Source organism: Eublepharis macularius, chromosome 8 (assembly GCF_028583425.1).
Source record: "Eublepharis macularius isolate TG4126 chromosome 8, MPM_Emac_v1.0, whole genome shotgun sequence".
Taxonomy (NCBI): Eukaryota; Metazoa; Chordata; class Lepidosauria; order Squamata; family Eublepharidae; genus Eublepharis; species Eublepharis macularius.
Window position 1 is genome coordinate 92,186,635 of NC_072797.1, and position 19,222 is coordinate 92,205,856.

General features: G+C 41.6%; 1 protein-coding gene across 3 annotated transcripts in view; it reads left to right on the plus strand.

Moving 5' to 3' along the window:
• The first annotated feature begins 1,959 nt into the window (after positions 1-1,959).
• SLC28A3 (solute carrier family 28 member 3) overlaps positions 1,960-19,222 on the plus strand; it is a 103,295-nt gene continuing 86,032 nt past the window's right edge. For all 3 annotated transcript variants that reach the window (XM_054986111.1, XM_054986112.1, XM_054986113.1), the window contains exons 1-2: positions 1,960-2,115; positions 16,674-16,757. In XM_054986111.1, the coding sequence (XP_054842086.1) occupies positions 2,056-2,115; positions 16,674-16,757 (144 nt within the window). In that variant the 5' untranslated portion in view covers positions 1,960-2,055. The remainder of the gene's footprint in view (positions 2,116-16,673; positions 16,758-19,222) is intronic.

Consider the following 19,222-nt stretch of genomic DNA (forward strand, 5'->3'; position numbering starts at 1 on the left):
CAATAGAGATGTAAGCAGAACATTAATTGTTCAGTTTTTTTCTTCAGATGAGTCTGAAGCATGCTTTAACTTTCTCTGGATTCTCCTCAGACGTTTTGATCCAAAATCTGTAGCTCTTCTTCAAGTGAATGGTGCCTCTGCATGGGCAGCTATCCCATTCAAAGTTGATGACTGTGAAACATGTCCAGATCCTATAGTGTGCACAGTGTAGTGTATAGCATGCATCATTATTGTAGTGTATGTTTGTATCATGCTTACCAGAGCCCTACACATCCATGTACACCCATCCTATTCCAACAACAAAAGCTGATATAACACATGGGTTGAATCCAGACAGCTTTTTCACTCATTCTCACCCAACTGCCCTCCATACTACAGCCCCCATCCCACATACTTTTTATACCTGCAGGCCTTATGATTTTCAGAACAGCCTTTTTTTGTGGTCAAAAATATTTACAATTAAAACATCTTATAGAAATGCCAAAATTCAAGTAACTTTAACACAACCTTGTACAAAATTTGAAATTCTGATAAAACAAGCAGCAGGCAGAAAAAAAGGCACAATTTCTAAAATCTATAACATTCTAAATTCAGAAACTAAGTCCTCTCTCCTCCCTTATCAAAGATCCTGACAAAAGGACTGCCACATTGCTTTTAATGATAGCCACTGGAAAGAAATACGGAATTATTCTATACTAAGTACCAAAATTATAAATATTAAACTACAAACACTGAAAATCTTAATGCTGTGGTACATTACACCTTCCAAATTAAACTACATAAACCTTCCCTCTACTTGCTGGAAAGGTTGTAGCAAAAGGGGTACCTTTCTCCACTGTTGGTGGAGTTGCACAGAAATTCAGAAATTCTGGTTAAAAGTAATAAAAATTATCTTCAACATGACAAATTACTCAGTACCTTTAAAGCTGGAAGTTGTTTTATTAAATTTCTGTCCTGATACAACAATTCCACCCACTCAAAAAACTCTATTCTTCTATCAACTGCAAAAACAACTATTGCAACTTGCTGGAGAGAAAAAAAGGTCCCGCAAGTCTAAATTTGCTTCCTAAAAATCTGGGATTATTTTACTATGGAGAAGATCTCTGACCAAATTATGCTGGTAGAATGTCCCAATTATAAATCTAATTTCATGGCGTTCTGGATCCCAGTGTTGGAATGTTTAGAAAAAAATGATCTCATACTCAATAGAGTCATCTCAAATCAAGTATATTATGAAACTCTTGAGTTATATGTAATATATTGTGCTCTCTTTCTTATTTATTTATCTCTGCCTGCAATCCATTTATACTTAAATATGTTCTGACTGCCTGGTTATTATGCTTAATTATATATATTAGTCTATGGTCATTTACTATTTGCTGTCAGGCTTCGTTACAAGTTCACTGCAAATTGTATTCATATTGCAACTGAAGTTAAATTAAAAAAAAATAAAAATGATGCCTCCTTCCTTTTTCACCAGTGGAAAAGTTGGTTGGATGCAGCTCCATGTATGAAGGCATGTCATCTGATGATGGCCTGACAGAAATCCAGCATGTTTTTGCTTTTCAATTTATTTTTGAGGTCCTAGCTTGTCAGATATATAATAACCATTGTCCCTCTCTGAATATTTTGAATGACATGTGGAGTAACAGCAAATATGAAAGCAATGCCAAATCCCAAAACTCTGCAACAGAAAGTTTCACAGGAATCTACACACTTGACTTTAGGAGAAGTAATGATTTAACAACAATATAAGAACAAACATGTGATGTTCTTTTGAATGGCTCAAAGCCATGTGTTAATCATCCTCTTTTTTAAAAAAATTCACAAGCTTGGGATCTTACTCTGGTTTGTTCAAGTGACTTCCAAGAGACCCAGTAGGTGGAGCAATGAATAACTTAAGAGATCTCTGGGAGTGGTTACAGTAAGGTAAACTTCTAGGAAGAGAGATTCTGTACACACTGCTTTACTGGATGTTGTTGCTGGTTAAATACTATCACAGACAGAACTTTGAAAAGAAATCCAAATAAAAAAGCCCCTGTTCTGGCTAAGCTCATGACTCTGAAGGAAGTTAACAGTGTTTTTTCAGATGGCTACAGAAACCCTGCATTTGAGGTAAGCCTAAATAGCTTTTATTCTGTAGAAGGCAAAAATGCCATGGAAAGGTTCTTAGAAAGAGAGATTTTCTGCTTTCAACAAACGATGATTTCACAAATACTGATACACCTGGAAAGATGTCCTACCAATGCAACGTGTACTGGACTGAATTGAGGTACTTAAATGAGAGGTTCCACTTACTATTCACATTGTCTCTGATTATATTGGTGCAAACCAAAAGTTTTTGTTTTTCTCTTTAGAGCAGGGTTATTTGTGCTCATTGAATTGAATACTCTGATCTTGGTGTTACATGGAATTTAACACTCTAACCTTTTTCAGTATCTCAGACTGGAATTGTGTTTAACCACAGATTATTGTGACTGAAAATGTAATTGAGGCTGCATGGCATGGTTTGATTGTAATAAATGTGGCATTTGTTGGAATGTAAACATCCTGCTGTGTGATAACATTTCTTTCTGTCATTTTTGAAATGTTTCTCCAGCAGCATGAGCATTATCAAAATCACTCCCATATCTTTATATGTTCTTTTAAGAGAATGATTAAAACTGGGGCCTTAAAGCCATTAAAACACACTTGTTCTACACCCTAGAAAAGAGTCCAGTAGCACCTTTAAGACTAACCAATTTTACTGTAGCATAAGCTTTCGAGAATCACAGTTCTCTTCATCAGATACAAGAACTGTGATTCTCGAAAGCTTATGCTACAGTAAAGTTGGTTAGTCTTAAAGGTGCTACTGGACTCTTTTCTATTTTGCTACTACAGACTAACATGGCTAACTCCTCTGGATCTAGTTCCACACCCTTACTCTTACTACAAAATAGAGATGTTACTGAAGTTCGTGAACATGCTGTTTCAATTTGAAAATTCCAGTTTCTACCATGGCTTCTCCCTGATTGGGATGGAATTGTTGTCTTTCCCAGCTTGCTAAAGAAATTCAAGAGAAATATTAATGTTAAAACTGATACTTGTTTCTGCATCAAATGGGTTCAAATGCCTGGAAGATGATATCAATTACCATAGAAGAAACAAATAAATGAGGAATATTAACAATGAAAAATTAGCAGATAAAAATGATTGTGATGACAACAAAACGAAAAAGTCATACTTGTACATTCCTGTTAAGGATCTTTTTATCATGGGGAAAAAAATCTTCACTGTGAAAACAGAGCCTGTGTGCACATTCTTCGCCTTCCAAATAGGGCAAGGCGTAGTGCAACACCAGCTTAAAAACACGAAGCCCTGTGCATGCTTACATGTAACCCTGTGGTAAGGAGGGTTGCAAGTAGACATGGGCACAAACCAGAAAAAAAAGAACCATGGGGTTCGTAGTTCGTGGGGTTTCCACGAACCACGAACTGGCACGGAACGGGCCCAGTTATGAACCAGTTCGTGGTTCGTGCGGTTTAAATACCCCTTTCCAGCAGGGAAAGGGGCATTCAATCATTTAAAGGGCCCTATCCTGCCGCTTTCAAGGGGCAGGACCCTTTAAACTATCATCTCGCAGGCGGCAGGGGGGATCCCCCATTGCTGACTGCCAGCTGATAGTTTAAAGGGACCTGTTGCTTGCAAGTGGCAGGGCCCTTTAAATGGCCATTCCTCCCCCCCAGGGAAAGGGCCATTTAAACTGGCCCTTTAATACGAAGCAAACAAACGAGTAGTCCAGTTCGTGGAAATTTGTGGAAACGAGCTTCCATGAACTCTGGTCGCGAACCCCGAACCGGGCTGGTTCATGGGTTTTTTTGGTTCGTATTTAGGTTTGTGCCCATCTCTAGTTGCAAGCACACATCATCCCACAATGCAGAGAGAGTTCTCCCTCTATTTTGGTGAGTGCCTAAGCCACTTTGTAATTGACATAATTAAGCACTTCGTATTTTTCTGGGTTTTGGTTGTTGTGGATTTTCCAGGCTGTATAGCCATGGTCTTGGCATTGTAATTCCTGACGTTTCTCCAGCAGCTGTGGCTAGAATCTTCAGAGGTGTAACACCAAAAGATCTCTCAGTGTCACTCTGTCACTCTCAGTGTCACTCAGACTTTCACTCTGACACTGAGAGATCTCTGTCTTTTGGTGCTACACCTCTGAAGATGCCAGCCACAGCTGCTGGAGAAACGTCAGGAATTACAATGCCAAAACCATGGCTATACAGCCTGGAAAATCCACAAAAACCATTGTTCTCCGGCCATGAAAGCCTTCGACAATATTTCTGGGTTTTGTTTGCAAGTTCCTTCATGCTTCTAAGCAGCAGGTTATAAACACTTAAATAAAAATAAGTGAAGGTCATTTATTCATAGTACCTGACAAAAAAAAATAACAATAGCAATTTTCAATTAAATCTCATGACACTTGAGAAGGCACATCAGCCATGGCTACAATTGCCTTCCTGTGCACAGCAGCAGCTCTTGCCTTTCCATTATGGCTATATTAGTGGGCCATAAGACTGGAAGGACTTAATCTGGGGCCTAGCCTGCCAACACCTAATGATGAAGTACAATTTAGGTTGGTTTAATATTTATTTTGACAAGTTTCATCTAAGACTATGAAAAAGACAGCAAAATATTGCATAATAGGTATAAGAATATGAATTCATCAGAATCAGTTCAGAATATCTCAAGATATTCTGGGAAATGGTCACATGTGCACCCATCTCCAGTCAATTACATCACTTCCAGTGTGACCTGGAAGCAACAGCATTGCACCAGAGCTGATTCATTAACAATTAGCATGAAACATAGCAAAAACACTATGTTTTCCAGTAGGTAACCTGCTTCCTCTGCCCCCCCCCCACTGGTTGCTAGGGGAGATCTGGTAACCCTAATAATAATCCTGACCTGATATTGAAGATGGGAGTTTTTCCAAGTGTGGAAACCATGTGGATATCTATTGACAGAAGCAGCTGAAGAAAAGTAACCATGCATTTTAAGACTGCAGTAGCAGCAGCTAATGCCTCCATAATAGCAGTGTGATATGTGAATATGTGAAATGGGTCACATAAAGTAAGGAAAGTGGAACCATCCCTGGGATGTATGTCTTTTGGTTCTTTCACCATTGAAAACTCCCTCCAAATTAGAGCTGTTTCAGTGTAATAATACAAGGGAGACACACCCCTTTCTGGTTCAGCCACAATGCTTATTGGTTGGCTTTGAGCCATTGATTTTCTTTCTCCTAGCCTAATCTACCTCCCAAGGCTTTTGTGAGGATATAATGGGACAAACACCCTCCCTATATGCTGCCCTGTGCTCTGTGCAGAAAGAGTAGAATATTGTTGTCTTGCATTTCTAAGATACTAGGGAAACAATTGCTCTTTAATATACTATATCTTTTCAAGGGTGAGAATTGGAGGGAGGATTAGCTTCCTGCATCCAGGAAACAGATAACTGAAAAAGAAATGCAGGATCCTAGTTCCCCCCTTCCCTTTGCTTCTTCCTCCACACCTAAATATGCATTAATCATCTCAGATACGTGTTCTTATCTTGTGACATACTCTATTTCCTCAGCTCAACTTTAGTTTCCACAATGAACAAAGACTGGAAATCTGAAGTCCAAAAGCATGAAGACATATATGCAAGCAATTCATTTGTACTATGCTTACTGCAATTTTGTAGCAACACTGGCTTGTACACAGATTTTCAGAAGTATCCAGATCATTAAACTAAAGGCAGAGAACATCAGTTGATGCCGCTTGTTCTAGTTAAAATTTATCTCAAAAGGAAATGAAAAACTTCTGCAAGTTTACCAGCGTCCCAACAAAGAGATAATTAGCTACTCCCTGGTGCCCAAAAGGTAGTATCTTGTTTACATTATTTGCAAATATCTGACAATGATAATACATTTGCTACATCAATTCTCCTTCTTTTCCTAGTCTAATCACACCCAGTTGCTTCAGTTTTTCTTTATACCCGGACCCTCTCCACATGCTGTCTTGCACTGGATTTTCTGGGCATTCAATATGTGAGGATCAGATCTGCTTTAGGCCTCTGTAATTCTGCACTTCAGGGAATTGAAGCAAAGTCCATATAAGGAATGGTGAGGCTGGTGCTCTGGACAAAGAATATATGACACACCACCTTTGGATGAAAACAGACCACAACTTTATTGATTATAGCCATTAGAGCATTGGTAAGGTATAGGACAATGGATTCTCTGCATTGAACAGCCCCTTGCCACCCAATGGACACTTGCCCAGTACCCCTGTTGGCACTGTCGGATGGGGGCTGTACTCCCATCCAGGTGTGGCCCAGATGGCCCTTGTCACTCAGGGTGAAACCTGCAATGGACAGCTCAGGGATCAGCTTCCTCTAGATCCCATAAGGGGACCCCAAAAAGGGAGGGGTGAGTCACCCAGTCAGACTGACTCACCCCAGTGGATCCAGCCCAATGCCTCAAAATCACCATAAAGTTGTGACAAGCAACGTCCAGCCACAACTAGCACCAAGGGAGGGAGGGAAGCCATCAGTTTTTCCTGCTTCCCAACAAAGGAAGGGTGGCACTGACCACAAAGGGCTGCTGGAGAGGAGCCAGGTCCCTCCTACACTCCTCCCTTCACGCCTCCCAGCAGTCACCCTTCATTCTGACATGGCACTTGCCCTCCATTTCAACTTTGTCTCCTGGCTGCAACTTTGCCCGCTGGTGAGTCCCTTTGCATCAGTTGATCAGCTGAGGACATGTCAGTTTCATCAGTCCCTTTGCATCAGTTGATAAAGCTGAGAAAACTGATAAAGCTGAGAAAACTTGAGAGGCTTTTTTGCTTTTTATTAAAGCATCAATATTTGCAACCTTGTTTTTTTAAAAAAAATTAAGACAAAAAGGGATAGACTAAAAAGTACAGGAAACACAGAACTCCAGTACAAAATGTCATCCTATATATCTTGAGTAGGTCAGAAGACGATTTACTTCTCACATACCCACAATGCATAACAAAAAATTATTACATTTCAGTGTATTGATTGACTGAGGTGTTCTGGAGGAAATTTTGAAATATTAGGGATTAATGGCTCTCTGCAGAGTTTTTCTGTTAGACATATTGCAACATTTTTTACCCCACCAGCTGCAAGGGTTTTGTTTGTTTTTAAAACAACAACATTAAAAAATAAAGAGAAAAACTGCATTGGTTGCTGTCCAGGGGGCATAAAGGGGGAGGCAAAAGGTAGGGTCAGGGCCAAATCCCACACCAAAACAAACAAACAAACGAAAAGCAAAACAACATTCTGCACTTCAAAAAAGGCCGCAATTTCAGTTTCACTGAACATGGGGGTATGTGCGCAGGGAGAAAAACTGCAGAAAACCTAGGTACAAATCAGTTCTGTAGCTTATCCAGCCTTTCACCGTACAGAATACACAAAATTCTGGGAAGCAGTTTGGAGACTCAGGGCCAAGCTACAAGTGATGAATGACACTTGAACGGCAAGTGTATTTCTCCCTGTTCACTTGCCCTCCACTCAATCCACTTGCCGTTCAAGTGTCATTCGTCATGTGTAGCTTGGCCCTGATTGGGGTATTTTGACCCTGTATTCAGAACTCTGGAGAGAAACTGATGTCTTAGGGGGCCAAAACTGATGCAAAAGCCCTGTTGGGAAAGACCATTGTCTAAACTTTTGCTTCTTCCCAGAACTGAGCTATATGTGACCAAATCAGACTGTTTAAAAAGTAATTGCCTAAAAGCAACTGTGTGATTTTTCAACTGGATCAGAAAGGTGGTGCTGGGACGTTTGGCTTTCTCCCACCATTCCATTTTCTCAATCCTCCCTAGCTGGGTAAAAGGTACCTATTTGGGGTGGGGGGGACAAGCAGCAGCTGAGGAAAGGCTATTTAGATCAGGAAAACAGTGCATGGAAAGCATTTTTAAAAATCAGCATATGCAGGTGTTTAACACAGCTAACAATAACTATTAAGGGACAACAATTTAAAATTGCTAAGAACCTGGAGGAAAAAAATGCCTGCCCCTTTAACAGAGGTTTAATGGGATGCTGTTTACCAGGTGGTGTAACTACTTCCATGACTATGAAAAATTCACTTGCCTATTTCTATACACTAAGCCTCTATTAAAGGGAAAGGACATTGTTTTTTGCCAGGTTATTCACAACCCTAGACAAAGTAGACAAGCAACAACCCCCCCCCACACACACAATTTTAATTGACATTATTTATTTATGTTATTTATAGTCATCTCTTCTCACCGAGATTCAAAGCCAATTACACAGTGTAAATCAATACAATCAATGGCTGGGACATCCAGTAAACAATGGATAGGGTTTGGACCAGCCCTTTTTGTCAATTTCACATTTCTAATCCATGCAGATTTTTAAAAAGCGATTCATTTAAAGACCTGGAAACAGTTTAAAGAGCTGGAGGGAGTAGTAAGAAAGACTAATCTAGTGGAGGGTAGGGCAGGGGGAGGAGAAGCAAAGCCAAAGGACAGCAAGAAGTTGAATGAAAAGAGCATAACGCTGGCAAGACTGATGATGAATAGCCTGGACTAGCCTGAGCTTGTCAGAGCTTAGATGCTAAACAGGGTAGGTTGCTACGCAGAGAAAAGCAATGGCAAACCATCTCTGCTCATCTATTGCCTAGAAAACCCTTTGAGGGTAACTGCACAGACATTACATGGTGTTCTATCTCTAGGGTCTACACTCTTTATTGGTTTAGGTCCCCACAAGAAGGAAACCACCTAGTCTTAAACCTCCTTTCCAACATTGTGCTCTGCGTGAAAAGAGAGAGGGGGAGAGGAAGCATTCGAGCACATGTACATAGGCTCAGCACATGACAACTGAAGCAGAGTAGTAAGGAGTCAGACATGTGGAGGCCATTCCCACCTGCTTCCACACTATGGTTGCACCCATTTTTATTTAAGAGTGTTAAACTGGATGCTTGAATGCACCCTTGTTTCCTCCTTAGCTGGTCATAATTTTATGCCTGATCCTCCTGGTTCAAGTCTTACACTCTGTACAGTACTTTGGCCTTCTCCTGTGCTACAATGAAAAGACACGGGCATTTGATATCAATCAAGTTCTCCAAATACTTGTGAGCATATAGGAATACTCTGCATTTGGTGAAAGTTCTCTTTGTTGAAAGCCAACGTTCAAGAAGCATTTTAGCTCTGTTCACATATGAACAGGTGGGGGTGGGGGTGTTCAAGATAATGATCCCCTCTTTCAATTTCCAATTTGTGAACATGTAGGTCATGGCCCAGACCAGTGGGTGTGATCCTGTTTTCTAACTCCATACGTTCACTAAATATGGGTGTATCATATGAACAGCAGTCTACCAGATGTTTATCTCTCACAATGATGTATATGGTTCTCCTTCCATTTTAGTCTCACAACAGCCCTGTGAGATAGGTGGAGCTAAGAGGGAACGACTGATCCAAGGCCTCCTAGAGACTAACTCATGGCTGAACCAGGTGCCCCATTCAATCCAATGCTCTGTTACACAATAGGTCTGTTAAGGTCTGTTAAGGATTTCAAGAGCTACAAGAAAGTACTAAAGATATTACAGCTTTGTTTAATTAACATGTGCCTTTAAGTGTTCCACTTTGCTTTAAAATATTGTCAGAGCTCATTTCATTGGGAATATCTGAACAAGCTCTTATGCTATTACTATTTGATTCAACAGGCCTTGAAGTTTTGTGCTTTTGTTCTAGAAAATGTTTACAAAGCATATCTGAAATATAAAAAGTGCTTTGCATAGATTGTCTCAGAAATACTTATAACAGTCTTGTAAGGTGGTGAGTGTTATTAACCCCATACAGTAGCTTCCATGGTTGGAAAGAGCCTGAGTCTAATAGAATGGGAGCTACCTTAAGGCCACCAGAGGAGCTCGTTACAGAGATGAGATCTAAACTGGAGGTTTTGCAGCTCACACCTTGATCTTAGTTGTTATTTTGTGCCATGAAGATCTGTCAAAAGACAGTAGAGACCCCCTCACCTCTGCAGGAGTATACCGTATACCCTGCAGCTGTGGACAAGTTTACATCGGGACCACAAAGCATAGCATCCAGACAAGAATAAAAGAACATGAAAGACACTGCAGACTTGGACAACCTGAAAAATCAGCAGTGGCTGAACATAGCCTAACTCAAACAGGGCACAGTATCTTATTCCAGGACACCAAAATACTGGACAACACTTCCAACTACTTTGTCAGACTGCACAGGGAAGCCATTGAAATTCACAAGCATAAGCAAAACTTCAACAGGAAACAAGAAACCTTAAGAATGAACAGAGCATGGTTTCCAGTTCTGAAAAACACCAGGCTAACAAAACACTCTACACCCGACAATAGCCCTGCAGAGAAGATTAGCACATCAAGCACCAATCCATATGCAAAAGAACCTCCTCAGGATACAGTGAAGCCTCCCGCCATTAGCATTCCACACCCTGGGAAACTCTTACAGGATGACTCAGCTCAACCCCACCCCTCCTGAGTAGATATAAATGACCTGCCAACGTCTTTTCCACACTGTGACACTGAGAGATCTCTGTCTTTTGGTGCTACACCTCTGAACATGCCAGCCACAGCTGCTGGCGAAACATCAGGAACTACAATGCCAAGACCATGGCAATACAGCCCGGAAAACCCACAACAACCATCGTTCTCCGGCCGTGAAAGCCTTCGACAATACATCTGTGTGATTGATCTGTGTGATTTCTTTTCCATCCACATTTGTGTAACTACAGGTTTCAGAAGGAACACATAAAATCCTACGAGTTACCAAGTTCTAACTTGTATCCCAAAAAGGATTATGCACATAACCCCAGAAAGATGCCAGTGGTGTTTTTCCACATAGTGTTTTCCACACAGTGACAGGCATGTGTGGGGTTGCCAGGCCCCCTAGAGCTGAAAGTGAGGGATATGAGATTTTGAGAGGTGGCACCAGTGGAGCCTTACCTTGTTCATGCACGCATGCGCTCTGGAATGCTCCTGTGTCACAATGGGAATGACATCATTCTTAGCACATTGTGGGTGCATTTCACACACTATGGAGTTTACAGCCCCATTCCTGCACCTTCAACACCATCACCTCACCAGCCAGGTGAGAGGTGGTGGGGGCAGAGGCTGGGAGAGGGGATCCCCTGCCCCCACAAGGAGGCTGGTAACCCTGGGCATGCGTAGTTTCTCTTTTGCTGCTGAGGCTACAAATACAGCACATTGGCAATGGGGCTTCCATATGACAGATTTCCTCATAGTTTCCCATACCCCATTCCTTAAGCACACCACAGGGTTTTTTCAGGTTTTTTAAAGAAAATTGCCAATTGAATATCATTATATTAATATAATCATCATGACCTGGATGGCCTACGCTAGCTAGATCTCATCAGATTTTGGAAGTTAGTCAGGATCAGCCCTAGCTAGTACTTGGATGGGAGATCCCAGTCCCTTCGACAAAGAATTAATGGACATAAATCTGACATCAGGAACCCAAACATTCAAAAAACGTTTTAACCTTCCAGGACATTCAGTCGCTGACCTAAAAGTAGCAGTTCTTCTGCAGAGGAATTTCGAAAGGTGATTAAAAAGAGACTGATAACAAAGGTCAAGACAATGCATCCATCTGGACTGAATCGAGACACAGACTTCCTCTCTTGTTACCAATGCTAATTTCTCCACACCTACTACCCCTCTGCTTAGCCCACCCTATTCAATCATGCCTGCCTTTGTCATTCACCAGCTATCATCATTCGGCTTCTGTAATCACTCCACTCTCCAAGATATAAAGACAGATGGACTCACAATTAGACATGGGCACGAACAGAAAAAAAACAAACATGGTGTTCGTTGTTCATTGCCATCCACGAACAACGAAAAAAGACTGACGAACATGACCTGTTTGCGAACATGTTCATTGTTCATTGTTCATGGGGGCCAGCAGGCTCTTCTCCAGCCATCAAGATCCCTACCACACCACTCCCAGAAACCCTACCTGAGCAGGCAGCAGGAAAGGTACCAGTAATAAATAATAGCTTGGCCCCAGAGCCTGGAAGCAGCCCTGGAACTTAAAGAGGTAGATCCCTATCCCACCACACACCAAGAAAATTCAAGCTCCAATGCACTCTCCCTGTCTCTCTCAAAATGCCAACAGCAACTGTCTCTCCCTCACTGTCTGCAAAACCAGAGCTGGGAGCCCCACTCCCCCCTGCTCTTTGCTTCCTTGTAACAAATTTGGAGCACCACACTTGAAAGGAAGACCTGCCTATCAAGCTAAATTGGGCTTAGATTGGGGTTTCCAGGGCAACAGCAGGAGTTCAGAGTTCAGGCAGTCCCTGCCTCCGGTTGCCAAGGGAATTGATTGCAGGTTCCAGACTGTCTGGCTTAATGAACAGCAACGAACAGCAACGAATGAGGCTTGCAATGACCACCTGTTCATTTAGAATGGGGCCTCAGGGACAGCTTGTTCACGAACAGCTGATTGGGGTGTTCATGGCATTTTTTAGTTCATATTGCTGTTCATGCCCATCTCTACTCACATTCTAGCTGTATCTGAAGAAGTGAGCTGTGGCTCACGAAACCTCATACCCTACCACCTATTTTCTTAGTCTTATCGGTACTACTAGGCGCTTGCTCTTTTCCACTGAAATTCACTAATTACACTTACCTTACACAAACCAAATTCTGCAGATGATTAGAATTAGTGCCACATATTTAATTGCTGAGAGACCAAGACTAGTTTTAAAGTAGCAGGCAATGCAATGTTTCAAAGCTAAGGCTCACCAAAATCATTGAGTCGCACAGCCCTATGTCTTTAAACAAGAATCTGCCCCAGTCCCTTATGTAAAGACATGACTAAATTACAAAAATGACTAACAGGAGAGGGTGGCTGGTGGAGGGAGAATTCCATACCTTCTCCTCTCTGCTTATTTATTTATCAACAAAATTTGGAATATAAAATATTTATATTACAAATTTTCTTGTGGCTCAAGATGGCTTACAAATCATAATTTAAAACACCCCCTCTACCTGCATACTCTCTCGGTGCTTTCAATCACACCTTCACTTTTCACGTGACTGAGCCAGTGAGCCATGCTTCAAATATCTGCCATTGTCACATGTGGTAGGGTCCTCATTTGGCATTACATAAACCACGTTATCAAAATTAGTGCTAAAAAATTATATTAGATTACTGAGGAATAGTGTTGGCTGTTTCCACTGTTCCTGTTTTTCAGACTTCTGATTTTTGGAATATCCTCTGGAGCCGTGAGAATGCTACAGCTACACATCCAGTATAGCCACAAATGTATAGCTGCAACAGTAGAGCCAGACTGTTTGCTAACAAGCATTTTGAACTAAGCAAAATGAAAACTTAAGTAATTAACAAACGAAACTCTGTTTGACTCTAAACTAAAAGCTGATATACACCAAGTTCACATAGGCCATTTAGGGCCTCTTCAGTTTCTTTCTAACTCCTTGAGTGTGGGTTGTCAACAAGCCTAGAGAAAAATATCTTGTCCTCTTAATACAACATGTGAAATTAGGGAGACCTCCTACTGCTGCTTTAGGTTGCCCATCAGCCTGCTGAGGGTTAGCAGGATGAAAAAAATGTTAAATGGTACCATGCTGGCAGCATAACGTCACTTCCAGTGAATACCCAGAAGTGATGTCACATTGCTGGTGTGTGATGACAAGGCAACACTGCAGGATTTGACCAAATCCTAGAGCATCATCTGGACATTACACGGGCAATGCGATGTCACTTCTGGTATTCATCAGAAGTGACATTGCACAGTGGGTGTGGCACCATTTTCTGTTCCTGTGCCCCCACCTCCTATTGGTTGCCACCCTCTCACTGGCTGGAGCTTTTCATGTCATGGATGTAAATAACTTCTCTCGTTAAGCCTCTATTAAAGGGAACTTTTTCTTTAGTCCAGGCAGTTGGCAACCCTACATGGAGTGTATGTTTGGTGGGGGAGGCAGTTTTAAAGGTGTTTGTGGAACTGTCTACTAGTCTCATTAGCATCCACATGCTTTTAGAAATTGTGTATATAAACAATCTAACCTGAGGAATGCAACTTAGAGGTGGATACAAAAACACAAACCTCCACTCATGTATTTAACAGCTCTGTGTCTGTGCCTGTACGCCATGTTTAGTACATCCTCTATTTACATTATGAAATGCAGGACATGAGCTGCATTTACCTCTAAATGTGTTTCATCTTCCTTCCTCTTTGCTATTATCTACATGTTTGCACGATCCTTTATTATAAGGGCAGAGAAGTCAAGCTAATCCCTGTTTCAATAATACTTAATTCCTGTCAAGTCAGACTTGGTGTTCATCTCAGATATAAACAACAAATAATCTTTGTTTAGTCCTAAAGTTATAGCTACACATTGTTGACTTTAACTGGTTGAACAGAAATTCTTTTTCCTTCAGGGATCCCTGGGAACTGTAATGTTCAGCACCTTCACCAAACCGTAATGTTCAGAATTTCTTGGTGAGAGGGATTTCTCATAGCAGTCTGGTCACTGTGAATTCTGTACAGCTTCTTATGTAGTATTTTGCTTCCACCGATAATAGAAGGCAGTAGCGGTGGCTTCACTTCCCTGCATGGCTATGCCCAATGAAAGTAACTAAATCCCCTCTATTACCTCCACCCCACCCACATGATAATGGAAACGAAAGCAATTTCTATGAATCTTGAGTGACCCGACCTTTTGTTTTTATTGTCATTTTGGCATACCTGTCATCATGACTAGCAATATTTACTTGATTTAGGTGATTTAAGGAAATTATTTACATGGGTGGAATCCACTGACCTTATTTACAAATCTCAAACTTTTATTTTCATTTTCTGACTGTCAGCTCAGGACGACAGATGATTCAGGAATAAAACTACCCCTACCAGTTAGTCCAAGTCTGGAAGGCATAAAACATTTAAAATGCAAACAAAAAGGATTGACATAGATCTGGAAATAGTCCAAGGAAACAGTGACTCTTTGTTAGGCTCTGGAACTGGGAACCCTACCAACTCCTGTCATGAAGGGAGGTTTCAAGGAAGCCATGGAGAAGCCAAATAGACCTGCCTCCCTGAACAGTTGAAGAAACATGACCCGTCATTGCTAAGCAGTGTGACCAACTGCAATAGAGTCTCTTGTGCACTAGCTGTGTAGAAGAGGACAACTTGACAAGTGCAGCTTGGCATACAAGGGTGAGAAAAGCAGCTGCTGCTCAAATAGTCTCCTTTATATGGCTAACAAAAGGTACCCGAGCACTCTCCTCCTCACCAGTGCAGTTTGATAATCTTAGACTCTGCATTTAACAGTCCCCCTTTAGATGGTAAGGTATTATTTACTTCAAATGTGAATCACAGAATAAACGTTCAACAAACTTATCTAAGTACTCTTCACAGATAAGTGGGGTAATCTGATCCTGTGCATATTTACTCAGAAGTAAATCTCTCTCTGTTCAACAGGGCTTATTCCAAGATAAGTGTGTGTATAGGGTTACATACAAACAAAAATCTCAGCCTTCACTAACAGAAGGATGTGAGAAATAAGATCCTAAATAGAAACAACATACACATACAACATGAAGAGGGCATCCCTCCCTGCCCCTGCCTGACCAACCCATGGGCTGAGGCCTGTGGCAGAAGCTACTCTCCATTCTCCTCTGCCATGGAGGCAACAGCACTCACTGCCATATACACAGAGACAAATCTTTCTCGCTCTCCTCTCCCCCTCCTTTCCTGGATTCATAGAGGTTGTGCAGGAGAAGTCGATCCCGCTTCACTCTTGCTACTGCTGCAGGATGTGCGGCTTGCCTCCACTGTCCAAAAACAGCCCAGGCTGTTCTTGCTGCCATATGCTGGCTACAGCCTGCATGGGGGGGGGGGGTATCCCATGAACTGAAGCCCCAGGCCCCTGCTCCAAAGGCATTGGTCATTTTTTACTTCCTTCTGGTCACCCTCTTGTAAAAGAAGCTGGCACTCCACACTTTAAAGAATTGTTGGTTTCTAGAAATTGAAAACACAGTTTCAACAATTTACAAAGCGTACTTTAGGCTGAATTGGAGGCCACTACTGTTGTTTTCTATAAAGTAATGTCACATCCATGAATAAGTCACAGAAAGCATTACTCTGGGGGGCATTTTATTACTTAGATGTATTAGATGAGGTTTGAATGCTGTGGATTTTTTCTACTAATGTCACTTCATCTATGAATGCCTTCCTGAGTTTGTTACTGATTGCTAACTTGAATTTTAATAATAATAACAACAACAAATTCGATTTATATGCCGCCCTTCAGGACAACTTAATGCCCACTCAGAGCAGTTTACAAAGTATGTCATTATTATCTCCACAACAAAACACCCTGTGAGGTGGGTGAGGCCAAGAGCTGGAGGTCCAGAGAGCTGTGACTAGCACAAGGTCACCCAGCTGGCTTCAAGTGGAGGAGTGGGGAATCAAACCCAGCTCTCCAGATTAGAGTCCCGCACTCTTAACCACTACACCAAACTGGCTCTCAATGTCATACTTTAATTCTACCATAGCTCCAGTGCTATTGTCCATTGTGCCCCTACAGCGTTGTTATTCCTAAATTCTACTTTTTCTTCTGTTCTCCATCATTGTAGGATAATATCAAAGAAGATGACATTACAAACAAGAAACTTAGAAACAGGAACTTAGATAAAAGTGATTTAACACCTCCTAACCAGGTAAGCCACTTCTTTCTCTAGTCTGCCAGAAGTTCTGATTTAGAAGCAGAGCCATTCTCTCCTATACCATGCCAGACAAGCTGAGTTATGTTGTACATAACTCTGCATAAGATAGTCCTGCAAGACATGTAATCCTATACACTTACTGGGAAGTAAGTCCCATTGAACTCAATTGAACTTTTTTCTAGGTAAACATCCACTTGCATGCAGAATGTAATGTGACTTGGTAATACATGGATATAGTTAATAAAAATGCCAACACTGAGATCATAAGAATTGTTACAGACTAGAACTCCATTTCACTGATTTGCACACTACATTTCCCCATACGAGTGTGTGGTTGGAAAAGGTCAGACTGGTTTACAAGTATCCCATGAACAGACTTTTTTAAAATGTCTATTTCTGCTACTAGGTCTGATTTTGTTTAAAAGAGTCAGCCAGATGGAATTAGTAGCAGGGGATTAATATGGCCAGAGCTTACCATTTCTGTTAGAGGCGCAGGCTTTTCACAGCTGTGTGACACAGAGATATTCACCAGGTTAGGCTGTCATGAACACATTCATTGCATAAAGAAGGTTTCAGGTTCAATTCCACATTTCATGGAAATGTAAAGGATCTTTGGCAGCAGGTATTCTCTGCTTTCTCTGGCATTCTTTGTCTTGGAAAACCAAAGCTAGTCAAAGCAGACATTGAGCCTGGATCCTCAGAAGGTGCTGACAGTCATGGATCTTCACCTTAATTGCCCCCCCCCCCCCCGCAGTAGTCCCATCTTACCCCTAGGAACATTGTTTACTGGGCAGGACCTCCCTTAGCTAATAATCATGAGACCTGAGAGGTTACAGTTTGAAGGGGAAGGAGGCAAAATAGTATTTCACCTCCTTTCCCCTCTCTACAAGGTTATTAGCCCATGCGGGTTCTGTGATCTCCGAAATCAATTTTTCCAGGCTCAAATGGAACTGCTAAAGAAAAGATTACCCATGTTTTGCTGTATAGGATCTGATCAACATGGTTTGACTTAGTTTAAGGCACCTTCATGTGTTCACACAGGGTCTTCTCTAGAAATGGGCAGGAAAGGGAAAAAGTCCAAAATGAGAGTTTCATGTTTCATCGCAATCCACAAATCACGAAACTTCATGAAATTGACACGTTTGCCAAAACAATTCATTAGTTTCGTGATTCATCAGAACCCGGGGCATTTCAATGGCCCCCTTCATACCTGGAGATGCCAAACTCGCAGGGAGACTTCAGCAGGCTCTTCTCCACCCACCCTCCCACTTTGCAATATGTTGATTGGGAAGGGTGGGAAGGGAAGTCCTGCCAGAGCGCATAACTGAAATGGGGACTGGGAGTTGCTGGATCAGAGGAGGACGAAGGACTGGCCGTGGTGGAGCTGGGCTGGGAAATCAGAATGAGGGGTGGGGTGGAGAAAAAAAGGCACCCGCACCCAAAGACCTTCCCACAGCAAGGCCAAGAGCTGGAAATAAGAGGCTTCTTTCAGTCTCTTTAAAGCAGCATCAGCCAAAAGCACAATCCCAAATCCTTCCGCATACTCTCCCACTCCAATCTCAGCAAAACACTGACATAGATCAGAACTGGAGGTCTTTGGTTGGCTGACAGACCTGCCTAACAGGGTTTAGAGGGGTGAGATTGGTGTGCCCATGTGCCACCTCCTTGGTTGCCTAGGGGATTGACCCCCAGCTCTTGGCTGTATAGGACAGAATGGAAGCTCTCCAGATAGCTAGGAGAGCTGCCAATCAAAGGTAAGTGGGCTATGATTGGGGTTTCCAATGGCAACAAAAGGTCTGGGCCCATTGTTGCCTAGGGAATCAATGGATTGGTGCCAGCTTGTCTGCAATTACGAATTGTTCATGAAGCTAATGAAACAGGCCAAAAAGTCATGAATTTTGTGATAATTTCATTATAACTATGGACCCCACAAAACGCTGTTTTGCGACACACGAAACAGCTCATTTCATGACAAAATTTGCTTCGTGTTTCAATTTGTGCCTATGTCTAGTCTTCTCCCCATGTTTCATGATAACTAAATAAGTAGCTTTCTAAATGCTATAGAACCTTCTGTCTCTTTAGATTCATGACCCTTTTTTAATTGCCTATAAAATTAGGACATGTTCTTCCATATCTCTGCAATGTAGAATCCCTTGAATGAGGGGTATAATGTATAAACATCCATATTGAAAGGAAACAAAGAACTCACAATCAGAAACATGTTTCCCATTTAAATCAATGGATTTTTAAAGGAATGTAATGAAAACAAACCTATTAAAAACAATCAAATCTTTTGGAATGAAATTCAATATGAAAACAAAAAAATGCAAATCCTTGATGTATATACACACAAATGTTAATGGGAAGATCTAGATAAAGAGAGGTGATATAAGGAAACTAGAAATGTCATGCTGATTGGGAGCAAGCTGCAAATGAAAGCCACATTTTATCTTCATCTG